Here is a 15,302-nt window from a genome sequence, read left to right on the forward strand (position 1 = left end):
CAGGTGGAGGGAATGGTTTACCTTCAGAGCCCTTTAGACCTGGGCCCATGTTGTCGGCTCATCACTCACCTTGACAGTGTCTGGACCCTTGGCTCCGCATGCTTCCACCTGAGCTGGGGCAGCCTCACGTGCGCCTTCTCTCTTAGTGGCCCCGGGAGCACAGAGCTGAGTCCTGGGTGCCCATCCCGAGACGCCCAGACCAGAGGGGAGACGAGTTGGAACTCAGCGTGGTACCCAGGTGCTTGGAGCCCAGAGGGGGGCGGGGGCCAAGCCCAGCAGGGAAGTACATTGTGTGCACGTGCGCACACGTGTGTTAGACCAGGGAGGCGCGAGGGCAGAGACGGCCGGCCAGGCGAGGACAGCCTAGGACGGGCCTTGGGGTGCACTGGACTGTCTCCGGTGTCACATTGGCTCTCCAGGGACACGCAGGTGGGAGGACACTGCCTTCTGCGTCGCCGCCAGTCAGTCCAGGTTGAGGAGAGTCTGGCCACATGCGTCTCCCCTCCAGCGAGGGGGCAGGCCCAGGGGGACCTCCTGGCACCTGGACGGCACCTCGGGCTCCCCAGCCAGGGACACCTGATGGGGTGGTCAGTCACCTCAGGGCCAGCCAGAGGCCACCTGATGTCTGGGCTTCGCCCCATCCCCCCAAAGTGCTGCCAGACTCAGGGCCTTCACCCCCCACCCCACCCCCAAAGTGCTGGGAAGTGTCACGTGGGAGGCCTCTGTCTGTTCCGGATACTGACAGGTGCTGCTCACATCTTGTCTCTTTCACTTCGAGTGGAATTACGTGCACATGCAGCATGCATGTCACCCGCTGGCCCCCAGTCCCTACATACCCACAGACATGGGTGTGCAACATTCACTTGTATGTTAACATATATATATATATTCATACTTCCTTAAACAAAAATGGGCTCGTCCTATTTGGTGGCTTCTTTCTCATAGCCGGGCGGTTTTCGAGTTGGTGCGCGCGGCCTCCCTGGCTGTGCCGCCCCCTGGGGGACGTTGACGGGGCTCCCGGTGATTTTGTCCTTCCATGCAGACCTGCGTGGGCCTCTGGACACTCAGGTGCGTGCGAGGGAACAACGGATCATTGACTCAGAATGTGCTGTGTACCTGCTCCGGGGAAGGCGCTGTCCTCGGTGCTGGGGCTGCAGAGACTAAGAGTCGCTCCAGGTGACACGGATGTTCTAGGACAGTGGTCGGCAAACTGCGGCTCTGTTGACTGATGAGTTTACTGACCAGTGGGATAGGGGCTTAATCACAAGGAACAACAACAGCCTGTAATTATTGGAATCGAGAGTCTAGGTCAGTGGTCGGCAAACTCATTAGTCGACCACTGTCCTAGGAGGGGTGGCAGGAAATAAGTGGTTGGACAGGTCACAGATGGCGTTTCAGATTAGTGCCGCAGACAACAGTGGGGCAGGCCCAGGACGTGGGTCCTGGGGTTGGGACAGTCAGACAGCGTGCTCAGGGACACGTCCTGGGGAGGTGACATTGGGACAGAGGCCGAGGGGAGGAGGCAGCGAGCACTTGGATGTGGGGAAAGATCCTTCCGGGGAGCAGGAAGGGCCCGTGCCAAGGCCCCGAGGTCTGCCTGGGCGAGGTCCTGTCACAGAGAGCGCGGAGCGAAGGGAGAGAATTCCAGGAGAAATCCATGGGGGGGTGAAGCCCAGAAGTTGCTTTCCCTGGTCAAGGCTCACACTTGAAAGGTTCCAGGAGGTTTTTTGCTCTGCAGGGGCCTGAGCCCCAGCTTACGCTGTCCGCTAGCCCCGGCCCTGGCAGAGGGCACCACTCCGCGGGCCTCTCCAGCCTCGGTGGGTGGATTCGGGCATCCCGGGCTCCTTCCTGGAGATATTGACTCCAAAGGAGCGCGCGTATTTCTTGCACAGCGGTGGGAAGTGGGGACCGGTCAGCCCTCCGTTCCCCCCCAGGCGCCATTTGCCTGAAGTCACAGTAAGTGGCAAGGCTGGGATTCAGACTCATGGACCTTGGGGGCAAACTTCATGCTCTGAACCTGCACCCTCAATTCTGCCGTGAGCAGCCGGGCAGGGAGCCTCAGGCCTGGTGCCAGGCACGGTCCAGCAGGCGCGTGACTTGTTCCCTCCCGGACACCGGCACACCAGGCAGCGTCTCAGGCTGCGCGTTCAGGTAATGGGGGCCAGACGCTCAGCTGCGTGCTTGGCACACAGTGAGCACTTGATACGCAGAACAGTCTGTTTTTTATTATTATTACTAGATGCCCGGTGCACGAATTTCATGTGCCAGTACGGTCCCTAGGCCTGGCCTGCGATCAGGGCCAGCTGCCCGCAGCCGGCCCCTGGCCCCGCCCCCCATTGCCACCCACCCCCGGTTCGCTCTTCGCCATCGGGTGATTGGAGCCTGCTGGCCGCGGGAAGGGACCAAGAGATCAGTTGTTCCCGCCTGCTCGCTGGCCCCGCCCTGCCACAGGTTGCCCTCTGTGTGTGGGGTGACTGGTAGGACGGGGGCCTTCGCCTGGTGCCACCCACCCCCGGTTCCCCATTCGCCATGAGGCGATTCGAGCCTGCCGGCCGGGGAAAGAAACCAAGAGGTGGTCAGTGTGCCTCATAGTGACTGGTCGAGCGGTCATTCTGGTCATTCCGCCATTAGGGTCAATTTGCATATTATCCTTTTATTATATAGGATTTCTTTTTTAATCCTCAGTCAAGGATATTTTTTCCATTGCTTTTTTTTTAGAGAGTAGAAGAGAGAAAGGGAGGAGGAAGGAGAGAGAGAGAGAGAAACATCAGCATGAGAGAGACACATTGATTAGTTGCCTCGCTAACGCACCCCAACTAGGCCTGGGAATTGAACCTGCAACAGAGGTATTTGCCCTTGACTGGGAATCGAACCAAGACCCTTCGGTGTGTGGGCCGCTCTGATCCACTCTAATCAGAGAAACACCGGCCAGGGCCGGTACATTTTGTTTTTTTAAAAAAGAAAATTGGCCCACGTTTGTTGTTCACCCCCAAACCTCAAGAGGAAGATATCCATTTTTTTGTGACCTATAAATGACCTTACCCAAGAAATTATCATGCCGTGGAGGTGTCTGAAATGAATGGCACCAGGAGTATACAGATGATGTGTTGGAGAATCGTACACCTGAAACTTACATAATTCTCTTAACGAATGTCACCCCAATAAATTCAATAAAGAAAAAGAAAGGAAGAAAGAAAAGAAAAGAAAAGGGAAGGGGAAAGGGGGAAGGGGAAAGGAAAGGTAAGGTGCTGGGAGTGATCAGAAAGTTATTCCTTTGATGTCTGGTTCGATTCTATTTGAAATTTGCGGGGGGTGGGGGGGCTGGGTTCTCATTCAAATGCAGGGGGGTAGAGAGGGAGGAGGGACAGTAAATGAAGTGGCTGGAGCCCAGGCAGGCTGGGGTGCCGTGGAATGACAATGAGGCCTTCCCTGGTGGGTCTCACCCAGGCAGGCCTAACAAGATTAGATTTTCATAAGTTTCAGACAGCGTCAGTTCCTAATTCCTCGGTGTGCGGCCGGGAGGCCAGACACGGGCAGCCTGCACGGGCTGCTTGTCAACCAGGATGCATGCGGGCTGCCCCTCCGCCCGGAGCAGACACGGGTGGTGGGGGTCGTCTGGTCTGGAAGCTCCCGTGGGCTGGCAAGAGCCAGTGAACTCTGGCCCGGCTCTCCAGCTGAGGAGAGAGAAATGAGCCCCAGCACCCCACTTCCACTCAAATGATTGTCCAAAATCTCAGTGGCCATCACACCCACTTATATATATACTAGAGGCCCAGTGCACAAAATTCGTGCCCGGGGGGTGTGGGGGGGTGTCCCTCAGCCCAGCCTGCACCCTCTCCAATCTGGGACCCCTCGAAGGATGTCCAACTGCCTGATTAGGCCCAATCTCAGTCGGACATCCCTCTCACAATCCAGGACTGCTGGCTCCCAACTGCTCGCCTGCCAGCCTGATCACCCCCTAACCACTCCCCTGCCAGCCTGATTGATGCCTAACTGCTTCCCTGCCAGCCTGTTTGCCCCTAACTGCCCTCCCTTGCAGGCCTGGTCACCCCTAACTGCCCTCCCATGCATGCCTAGTCCCCCCCAACTGCTCTCCCCTGCAGGCTTGATCGCCCCCAATTGCCCTCCCTTGCAGGTCTGGTCCCTCCCAACTGCCCTCCCCTGCTGGCCATCTTGTGGTGGCCATCTTGTGTCCACATGGGGGCAGGATCTTTGACCACATGGGGGCACCCATCTTGTGTGTTGGAGTGATGGTCAGTTTGCATATTACTCTTTTATTAGATAGGATGGAGGCCTGTTGCACTGGTGGGGGCCAGCTGGTTTGCCCTGAAGGGTGTCCCAGATCAGGGTGGGGGTTCCCTTGGGGCGTGAGGTGGCCTGGGCGAGGGTCCTGTGGTGGTTTGCAAGCCGGCCATGCCCCCCGGCGACCCAAGCGAACGCCCTGGTATCTGGGATTTATTTATCTTCTACAATTGAAACTTTGTAGCCTGGAGCGGAGCCAAGCCTTCTGCTTGGCGGCCATTTCTGTTGGGAGTGATTTACCTTCTATAATTGAAACTTTGTAGCCTTAAGCGGAGGCCTGGGCCGGCCAGGTGTGCAGAAAGCTTGGCTTCCTCCATCGCCGCAGAAACCCAAGCCTCCCTCCTGCTCTCTCTGTGACTGTAGCCATCTTGGGTTAATTTGCATACTCGCTCCTGATTGGCTGGTGGGCATGGCTTGTGGGTGTGGCGGAGTGATGGTTAATTTGCATATTACTCTTTTATTAGATAGGACTAGAGACCTGGTGCACAAAATTCGTGCACGGGCAGGGTCCCTAGGCCTGGCCGGCGATCAGGGCCTATCTGCGGGTGACCAGTGGGGCAATCGGGGGGTGGGGCCCTGCTGGCACCTGCCTTGGCTGGCCTGGGGCCTGCAGGCTGGGGCAGCTCCTGCGTTGAGTGTCTGCCCCCTGGTGGTCAGTGCACATCATAGCAACCAGTCGTTCCGCCGTTCAGTCGATTTGCATATTAGGCTTTTATTATGTAGGATAATACTTGCATAGCCAGGCCTGTTCTTGGCACAGATTAGCAAATCCTACACCAGTCCCTCTCCATTTACAGCTGGGAAGTGGCCCAGGTTCCTGCCCGTAATTCAGGTGACAACTCTGTCACCAAGAACAGGGGGCCATAAACTTGGACTCAAGAGAATCCCATCTTTCCCTTCACTCACCCCTCAGGAACACGTGCTCCAGACCACAGCGGCGCCAGCCGCACCCGCGCAGTGGTCATTGGGAAGCACGGGTCCGATCCCCATTGAAACCTGCCAGGCCCAATTTAATGCGGTCGTGTCGAAAATGTATCCTTGTGTATTCTTCCGGTGTCACAGAGCTGGTCGAGTGTTTCATAACTATTTTGAAATAATTGATTTTAAGCCACGATTTTAATGTAATCTTAAAACCAGGTTCTGAGAGAGCATCCTGGCAGCCGTGGCTTCGGGATGCTCCCCCCTCGGCCCCTGGCTGTGAGGGGCTGGCGTGCACCCAGGTGGTCATGGGAGTTAAAGCGGGAAGTCCTGTCCTGGCGAGGTGCTTGGCACCCAGACGGTGCAGAGGAGTGGGCAGCTGCTAGTGTCTTTATGAAATGCCCAGGGTGGTGCCCACAGCTCCCTGTGCCTGCAAGTGGTTCCTTCCTCTCTGTCCTCGCTTTCCTCCATGTTGGTGGAGAGAGATGGGCACCACTGGCCACAGCCACTGGCTTCCAGGACCACGTGGTGGGTGACGCTCCAGCCAGGGCCAGGTGGCCAGTCCCGTTAACACGAGGCCTTTGCCTGAACCCCGCTGTTGGCGACACTGGAACCATGGGACTTAGGCCTGGGTGTGGGCAGGCGGCCTCATCGGGGCCCGTGGGCTGTAGGGCCTTCAGCCAGCCCCTCACCTCTCTCAGCCTCCGTGTAACGGGGGGGAGGTCGCAGAATGACAGTGAGGATTCGATAAAGCGATGTCCGTGGGATTCGGGCCGTGCCGGACACCCAGGGGATCCGAGGTGTGTGTGACCGTCTCAGCCACTGCGTCTGTCTGTGGCAGAGAAGACAAAAGCCGGGAGGCCTGACCACTCGGGGCCGCAGAGGGAACTGTGTGTTTGGAATTATTCACAAGGAAAGAGGATGCTAATTAAACTAGAGCGGCCTCACTCTGCACGCGGAAGAAGGGCCCGGTCACCCCGGAGCCTGCCACACCCGTCACCCACCCCAGGGGGGGTACAGAGTGAAAGAACAGCTACTCTCGCCCGCCCACCCCGCAGACCTGATGCCCCAACACAGTGAGGAAAAGTGCTGTCTTTCCCGGGGGCTCCGTCCCACAGCCGGGTCCCCGGAGCAGGGACAAGGGCCCCTAGTCCCTAGTGGCCTCCGACCCAGCTGCCAGCCTGGGTGGCCTTTTGGATGACCTTGCCCCAAACCCTGAACCCTGGGACAGAGCCAGCATTTATTTCCTGGGCACCAGTCTTGGGGAGGGGTGCCATTGTCCCCACAGGGGTGTCGGGAATCACGGTAACAGTGACCACGGAGCACCTGCTGCGTCCTGTCCTCTCTGAGCTCTCTCCAGGTTGTAACTGGGGCTCACAGAGGTGCGTGTGCCCAAGGTGTGGTCACACCTCGCAGCTGGCAGACGCAGGTGTCCTCAGAGGCGCTCGGGGTGTGGGAGAGCCAGGAGAATTGAGCAGAACAAGGCCCTTTCCCACTTTAGCTCTCAGGGAGGCTCTGGGTTCAGGCCCTGGCCCTGCTTTTTCTAGGTATGGCCAAAGGCCACTGCTCCCTGAGCCTCAGTTTGCTGGTCTGCAAATTGGGGATGGGGATGGCATCCACCTCATCACCCGGGGGAACAGAGCTCAGCGCCGGCCTGCACATGCTGCAGCTGTTAGCACCGTCACCATGGTTACAGCGAGTAGTTACCATGAGTACCGCGAGTGGGGCTGTGGACCAGCCCGCCCACCCCCTCTCGCTCTGTCCCCTTTGTGACCAGGCTCTGGCATGGAGTCCTGTGGTCACAGGAGATTTGGGGACTCAAGTTGGAGGTCAGTGTTAGGTCCCACCTCTGCATGTACCATCCAGGCCACTTGGCCTCCTGTCCGGGTAAAGGGAGGTCTGTCAGTTTGGGGAAACTGAGGCAGGGCCCTGCATCTAACCATTGGCAGCTGAGTGACCTGGGACTCCGCTTTGGCTGGAGGTCCCGAAGCCGCCCACCCTGTGCTTGGCCTCCCAGTGCCTTTAAAGCTCTTGGACGAGTCACTGGCACTAGAGGCGGGGCAGCCTCCTGGAGGGTCCCTAGGTTCTGGGGAGGTGGGGAGGTGGGCCCACTGGGGAGCCGCTGGGCACTGTCCCCCTTGGCCCATGGGGTTCCAGCAGCGCCTTCCAGAGGGCTGTGTGGACTGGGGAGAGGGGCTCAGGCTGTGAGTGCTCTCCCCCCTGCACCCCCACCCCCTGTGGGAGCCAGAGTGAGGGTCACACGACGCTGAGGCCCAAGCTACCCCAGGGGCCAGGCCGGCGACTGACCCGGGAGGGGCTTGGGCCAGCGATGGCACAGCCTGTGTAGAGGGTGGCCGCCACCCCGGTTAGGGGACTGTGGGTGCCGATGAATGTCCTCGGGCCTCCAGTGTGCCACCTTTCCCAGCAGGTGCTTTCGGGGTGCACATCCCAGAGAAGGGGTTCATGTCCTCTGCTTGTAAAAGTGCACGGGGGTGCTGTCGGCAGGACCAGAGTCCCCTCACCCCACAGCCAAGGCCAAACCCCGCCCTGGGCGTTCTCTCCTGTCCCGGGGAGTCCGCTGCTGGGGCTCCCGCACACTCGGTGCCCGCCCAGAGCCTTTGTGCCGGGCGTGATCTGCGGCATCCAGGTGACCCCTTTCTCCTCGGGCTGATAGGTTTGGGCTGCCCTTGTTTTGCTGTTGCTGGGGTACTAGTGAGCCCCCCAGTAATCACGGTCACCTTAAGGGCACCTCCCTGAGTGCGGACACATCACCATCCACAGGCTTCCCGGGCAGCTGCCCTCCGTCCTCCCCTCAGCTTGGGCAGCAGGGATGGACTCGAGCCAGGTCAGGGCACAGCGGCTGTGCCGGCCTGGGCCACGGAGAGGCTCGGGGACCCTGGCCAGTCTCCTCCCTGCTCTGGACCCAGGCCCCATGCCTTGGCTTCCAGAATATGACCCCAAACCAGCCGTACTTTCTTTTTCTGAGAGTTTCTCCCTCCCCCGCCACGGGGGTTTGTGGCCCGTGCCTTCGTGGGTTGTGGCCGGCACCGGGGTGGGTACAGTAGTGCTGTCAGGAGCCCCCTCTGCTCATTTCTGGGGGCGATCCTCTCTGGACACCGGACCCCAAAAGCCAGGTGCTCTGGGCCCCTGCTGGCTGTCCGTGGAGCTGTGGGCGTTCTTCACACCCGCTCGGTCTGCGGGGGCCCATCCGTGGCCCTGTGCTGCAGCCGCTGTCGCCATCCAGACCTGGCGACACCAGCAGGAGCGCAGAGCCTGGCCTGGGCCCTGCGGGCCGCCTGGGCAGAGACAGAGGCAGCCCACACCCCCCTCCAGGCCCAGCATGGGCAGGGCCCCTGAGACAGCGGGGGAGGGGAGACGGGTGCCCACTGCTGCAGTCTGGCTGCGGGCAGAGTGGGCCAGGCGGGGGGGCGGGGAGTCACAGGCCCCTCGGGGGAGGCCATGGTGTTGCACACAGCCGGCCTGTGTGTCCCTGAATGGGTGGCTTTATCCTGGGTCCTAACCGCCAGGACCTGGCCCTGTGGAACCAAGCCAGGCTGCCAGGCCCGGGACCAGCCTGTCTGGGGAGGCAGGAGGTGTGGCCATAGTTACTGAGTTGAGGCCAGACGCCTGGCCTTTGCCCAACCCAGGCCCGCCCTTCTGGCAAGAACCCAGGGTGTCCAGAGGGTGGTGGCGGCTGCTGAGTCTCTGCCTGGCAGGGCCCCAGCCTTCTCAGGTCTCTGTGTCGCACCAAAGCCCCTGGCCATCCTTCCACCTGGCCCCTCCAGAGTGAAAAGGAGACACAGTCCCACCCACGGGCCAGAGCCCAGGCCCAAACTCCAGATTAAATTCCTGGGTGCAATGACCGTGGGAGGAGCCTTGGGTGAGGAGTCTGTCACCTGACCTCTGAGGGGGCTGATGGAAGTGGCCTGGGCTGCACTCGGCCCCCCACAGGGATGCCCATGCCGCTGTTCTAGACCCTCCCGTCGCTGGGCATTCTGTGCCCACCACGTGCCAGGAGCACCCCTTGTTGTGACCGTCACTCCTGTCCCCAGACATTGCCACATGTCCCCTAGGGGCAGACTTGCCTGACTTACTTACTAATGGTGCCAGTGGGCAGATATGTAAGGAGAGGTGGGCATCCTGGAGACCCGCGGGATGAGGGGCCAGGCTCCCGGAGGGTGTGGCTCTGTGTGGAGAGGCTTCCGTGGTTGGACCGACAGCAACGTTCACCGCTGGAACCCTCCGGAAAACAGACCAGGGTCAAGAGGCCCTGCAGGGCTTCGAGTTTGGGTGGGCCCCGTTGGAGGCAGAGTGCTAACACAGCCACGCCTCACTGCAGCCACAGCCACGCCTCACTGCAGCCACACCTCACTGCAGCCACAGCCATGCCTCACCTGCAGCCACAGCCACGCCTCACTGCAGCCACAGCCACGCCTCACCTGCAGCCGCAGCCATGCCTCACTGCAGCCATGCCTCACCTGCAGCCACAGCCACGCCTCACTGCAGCCACATCCACGCCTCACTGCAGCCGCAGCCACACCTCACTGCAGCCACAGCCATGCCTCACTGCAGCCACAGCCACGCCTCACTGCAGCCACGCCTCACCTGCAGCCATAGCCATGCCTCACTGCAGCCACAGCCACGCCTCACTGCAGCCACGCCTCACCTGCAGCCACAGCCACGCCTCACCTGCAGCCACAGCCACACCTCACTGCAGCCACAGCCACACCTCACCTATAGCCACACCTCACCTGCAGCCACAGCCACACCTCACCTGCAACCACAGCCACGCCTCACTTCAACCGCAGCCACACCTCACCTGTAGCCACAGCCATGCCTCACCTGCCGCCCGTCCCACCCCGCCCACTCCACTCTTCTGTCTTGGAGGAGAAAAAGCTGAGCCAAGTGGCTGTGAGCTTGAACCTGCCCTGAGGGCCCCTCAGCGAGTGGCTCTGGAGTGCCTGGTGGCATTGTGGAGTCTCCTTGTCCGTCTGGGTCAGGAGGCACCATCCTCTGCTTGTTGGACAGGGTGTTCTGCCCAGCAGGCCGGGGAGGCTAACACCTGCTGGCTGGTGGCCCCTTTGCATGTCAGCCCCAGTCCCGGCAGGACTGGCACCAGTGTCGCCTGCTGGGGGGGGAGAGGGGGGGCTCTGCTGGCACCAGCCATGGCCACCTGCCAAGCCCCTCAACAGGGACCTGCTGAGTCAGCAGAAACCTCCAGCAAGATCAGAATACCCTTCCTTTCCCAGCACTTGAGAGGTTTTCTGTCTTCGAGGGGAAACGAAACAAAACCAGAAATAAGAATTGCAGTATCTGCCGCCACGGGGACTGGTTGTTCTGAGCCTCTTGGCCGGAGGGGGGTCCTCACACTCCCGTCTGTGGAGGGTGGCGTGTGTGGTGTGATTGATTGTGTCTCTGTGAGTGGGGGCGTCTGCGGGAGCCGTGGGCGTTTATGGGCTGGGTGTGGGGGGCCGTGTGGGGTTCCCAGGACTCACGAGTCCCCTTGCTCTTGCAGCGGAGCTGGAGTTCGTGGAGATCACCATCATCGTGGTGGTGGTGATGGTGATGGTGGTGGTGATCACGTGCCTGCTCAGCCACTACAAGCTGTCCGCGCGCTCCTTCATCGGCCGGCACAGCCAGGGCAGGAGGAGAGAAGACGCCCTGTCCTCAGTGAGTGCCGCCCTCGGGACGCGCCAGGGTGCCCCCCGCCGGGGTCCCGGGACCTGCAGGAGACAGAGCTCCAGGTTCAGGCAGAGGCCGGGCAGACAGGGCGGTGGCTCAGGTGCCGAGCCCTGCTGGTGACCCAGACACGGGAGAGCCCTTCCTCTCAGCCAGCGCCTCCGGGCATCGGGCGGGGACTCAGCGCCTTGGAGGCAGCAGGTCACCCGGGAAGGGCCCTGTAATCCCAGCTCCCCCGGTCCTGGCCGTGTGCCCTCGGACCAGTCCCTCCTTCATGAAACGGGCTTCAGTCCCACTCATGTGAAAGCCTGGGGCAGACGCTGGGGTCCGAGGGCAGCTGGGAACCGAGGAAGGTGGCTCCAGGCAGCCCCGAGACGGGGCTGAGCCGGTGTTCTTTGGGCACCGGGAGGACAGTGACAGGACAGGAGGCGGCGCTGGGTGTGGCCTCCCGGTTCCCGGGTCTCCGGCTGAGCCAAGTCCGCAGGCAGGCCTGTCCCAGCAGGTTCTGGCATCTCTGCTTGCATCAGGCCGCAGCCTCAGTGTGCCACCAGGTTGCCAGGGCAAGGAGCGGCCGCTCTGAGGCCTCACAGCTTTTAAGTGGCGGTTTGAGAGGTTTGAAGAGCCACAGCCCGTTTGTTCTCCTCCCTGTTTGTTCTCCCTCGGGGCTGGAGCCCGTGAGGGCCTTTTGCACAACGGACAATACGCCAGCCCTGCAGGCCAGCCCTGTAGACATGCTGCAGGCGGGTCCCCTTCCCTCCAAGCCCCAGGGAGCCCCTGTGGAATAGGTGGAGCCAGCCTTTCTCCCGCCGCCCCGGGTGGCCCAGCCTGTGGTCCAGGAGGATGAAGTTGGCGACTCTGGAGGTGCAGAGGCTCCCAGGGGCGGCGTGCCTGCTTCCACGGAGGGAGGCAGCTCTGTGGCAGCACCTGGGCCTTCCTGCCCAGACGGAGGTTAGGATTCAGGATGCCCGGGGCTAAAAGAAAGGCGCCCCTCCCCCCTGCCATCTGCCCAGCCACCTGCACAGGTCCCCGGGGACCCCCTGCCAGACAGGGCGTGTCTGAGGAATCTCTGGGTCCAGCAACCTCCCAGAGAGACCCACACCCTGCCACAGTCTGCCTGGGGCTGGGCCCAGCCTGGCCTGGCTGCCCTGCCATGGCCCCTTTTCGGGGTGACTTTCTGGGTAATTGTTTCCTCACTCAAGCCCATTCCCATGGAATCTTCCCTGGTGGCTGTGTTTGCCCCAGAGCAATGTTGTTAGTGATGTAACAGACCGTCTGCCCCACCAAGCAGGAACTAGCTCACTCTCTGGCCCTTTGAGGAAACAGTTTGCAGACCCCTGGTTCTACATGGGGAAGCCATGCCAGGTTGGACAGGCTCACCACAAGGAAGCTTCTAGAAAAAAAAAGATGGAGCCTGGGGGTGCTGGGGATGGGAGGGGGGCAAGAAGGAGCGGTCAGGAACAACCCTGAGGGTCTGGCATTTGCATCTGGAAAGATGTTGGGGCCATTCAGTGAATTGGGGAACAAGGCAAGGAAGACCGGCTGCTTGGCAGGGGTTCTACTTGAGTGCAGCGCCGCCCTGGCGGTGGGTTTCTGTACGCAGGGCCAGGCTGGCGGGGAGCTGGGGTGCTGTGGGAGCCTCCAGCCAGGCGTCTGGCCCGGTGGGTGGTTCCCGGAACTCTGAAGGAGGAGGTGACCTCCAGGTGCACGAGTGGAGGTAGTCAGTGGCAAGGATGGTGGGTGGTTCTGGGTCTGCCGTGGGGCACCCAGGCGCTGATGGGTGTTTTCGCAACCTCCCTGGGTGGTGCTACTTTGCAACCAGGCGGAGAACCTCTGGGCTAGGGCTCCGCCAGTGCGGGGTGTAAGTGGGGGAAGAGGTGTTGGCGGCCATGTCCTGCCGGGGCTTGGCTGGAGGGCCTCACAGGAGGCTTTTAGAGGGGCTTGTATGGGTCACATTTCATCCAAGGCCCCGTGGCTGCTTGCACCCCTCCCCAGGGCTCCCGACTCCACTTGGGAGCAGGTGGTTGGTTTAGTGGGAGAATTGAAATGATGCTTAAAAGAGTTTATCACAGTGCCTGACACCAAGACAGCAATTGATATGGCATTGTTAATTAATATTAGCACCAAAATGGCCATTGACGACCATATTAACAATAACCGTGTATGTCTGCTCTCTGCATCCCCACACCTGGCACATACTAGGCCCCAAGGCGTCTTCATGGTTTAGTCAGTGCATTCCTGTTGGGACAGTTTTGAGAGACACAGGGCCCCCTAGTGGCCATAACAGAAATTGCAGCCCTCCAGGGAATCCTCAACTGGGAACCCCTCCAGAAAAAGTGCCCCCAATGAATTAATGGGATGATGGATGTGTTTGTTACTCTGATTGTGGTGATGGGTTCCTGGTATATACATATGCCAAAACTTTACCAAGTTATATACTTGGAATATGTACAGTTTATTATATGTCAGGTATATCTCAATAAAGCTGGCTTTAATTTTTAAAATTATTTTGCCCCTCAGATGAACTGATCCTGGTGTGGGGGTCCCACTTTCCTGGCCCTCAGGTCTCCGCATGAAACAGGAATCTCAGTACAGAGGGAGGGGTCTTTCGTCAGATGATAGAGGTCCCGGGAACCTCGGGCAGGGTTTCCGGCTCGGTGGGAGCTGAGGCCCCGATGTCTGCAGAGCATGCTGTTTCCTGTCCCCGGGCCCCTCTGTGGTGGGCTCACTGTCTAACCTCTGACGGGCCAAGGTCAGCGTGGCCTGAGCAGGACAGACGCTGCCCGCTGCGGGTAGTAGGTATGAGGGAGCCAGCAGTGTGGCTGGAACTCATACAGAGCCGGGGCAGCCTGGCCGCCTGTGCGCAGACGGGAGTCCAGAGCCAGCCCTGTCCATTCCCCAGGGGAGCTGCAGGCTCCACCCAGAGTTTCAGGGCAGAGGGCATAAGCCTCATGAGGTGGCAGCGACATGCCTGGCACCTGGCCCGGAGCTTGGCACAGAAGTGGGGCCACATCCACATTTGTTGACTCACTGAATCATGTCGTGGCAAAGCAGCGAGGTGGGGCTTCCCTGATTAACGCGTGTATTTCTTCACCTGTAACCTGGGCTCACAGTGGGGAGGCCAAGACAGTCACGAGCTAAATAAACAAGGAGGCAAGCTGTCTTGTGAAGGAAATCATTAGAGGACAGGATTTGCAATGGGTGAGGGCCCTCCAGGTGTGGTGTCACAGGAGTCTGCAGGGGACACTGGGATGAGAAAGCAAGAGCCCTGCTGGGCGGCTCGGTTGGAGCATCGTCCCGTGCAAGAAGGGTCTTAGATTTGATGCCCGGTCAGGGCACATCCTGGAAGCAACAGATGGACGTTTCTCTCTCACACATCTCCCTCTCTCTCCTCCCTCCATCTCTCCCTCCCTGCCTGTCTCTAAAAGCAATACACATATCCTCGTGTGAGGATAAAAAAGAAAAAAACAAGGAGTTGGCCATGCAGTGGGGTGGCCAGTCCAAAGGCCCTGAGGTGCACACTTAGCATCTCGATGCACTAGATAGCAGTCAGCAGGGCTGGAGACAGCGTGGTGATGGCGTCCAGTGTTTTCATTTGCTCGCAGAGGGCGCCGTGCACTCCGAGCGGTTTGTACGCTCCACTCCTTCAGTGCTGGCATTCAGCCACTCGCCAAGGTGGCACAGCCAGGAAGGCGGGGGTGGGCAAGGCCAGGAGGGCTGGATCTGGCCAGGCTTTCTTAGCAGCTAGTCCATGGTTACTTTGGGTTTATTCTAAGGCACAGGAGGTGCTGGAGGGTTCAGAGAAAGGAGATTCAGCTGCATGTTTTAGAAAGTGTGGAGCGTGCATTTTCAGGGACGGGGGGGGGGGGGGGGGGCAGAAATGGGTGTCTGAGAGGTGTCCAGGGCCCGGTGGGGATGGAGAGAGGTGGATAGTGCGAGGTCTCATTCCAAATGGAAGGTCCCAGGGTCAGAACCAGGTGGACCCCTGGCTCTCGACTGTCCTTCATCCCCTGACCTGCCTCTCCTCCCACACAGGAAGGATGCCTATGGCCCTCAGAGAGCACCGTGTCCGGCAGTGGAATCCCAGAGGTGAGCCCCAGTGTGCCTGCCCCCCCCCTTCCCCTCCTGCCCTCCATACCTGCCCTCCAAAGTGCTTCAGTGGACCCAGAGGCCCCCGGCCCAGCGGTGCCCTTCCCGGGCTGAACAGCTGGCTGCTACAGGCTCCCACTCTGCCCTTCTCTGAAGAAACGCGCGGTGGCTGGTCCTCCCTGCCCGGACAGGATGCACCCGCCCCAGGGAGCAGCCCCGTGTCTGCCCCAGGCCGGCCAGGGCGGCCCCTTCAGCTCTGATGGCCCCAGGCCAGTGCTGCAGGAGGGCGCGGTACTCAGGTGGAGGCCAGGCCCCAG

At 60.4% G+C, this 15,302-nt stretch overlaps 1 protein-coding gene across 1 annotated transcript in view; it reads left to right on the forward strand.

Annotated features, from left to right (window-relative positions):
• PMEPA1 (prostate transmembrane protein, androgen induced 1) overlaps nt 1-15,302 on the forward strand; it is a 53,500-nt gene that overhangs the window by 33,950 nt on the left and 4,248 nt on the right. The window contains exons 2-3 of the mRNA XM_079785175.1: nt 10,736-10,890; nt 14,932-14,985. Coding sequence (XP_079641301.1) covers nt 10,736-10,890; nt 14,932-14,985 — 209 coding nt within the window. The remainder of the gene's footprint in view (nt 1-10,735; nt 10,891-14,931; nt 14,986-15,302) is intronic.

This window comes from Cnephaeus nilssonii (assembly GCF_951640355.1).
Source record: "Cnephaeus nilssonii genome assembly, chromosome: 11".
Classification (NCBI taxonomy): domain Eukaryota; kingdom Metazoa; phylum Chordata; class Mammalia; order Chiroptera; family Vespertilionidae; genus Cnephaeus; species Cnephaeus nilssonii.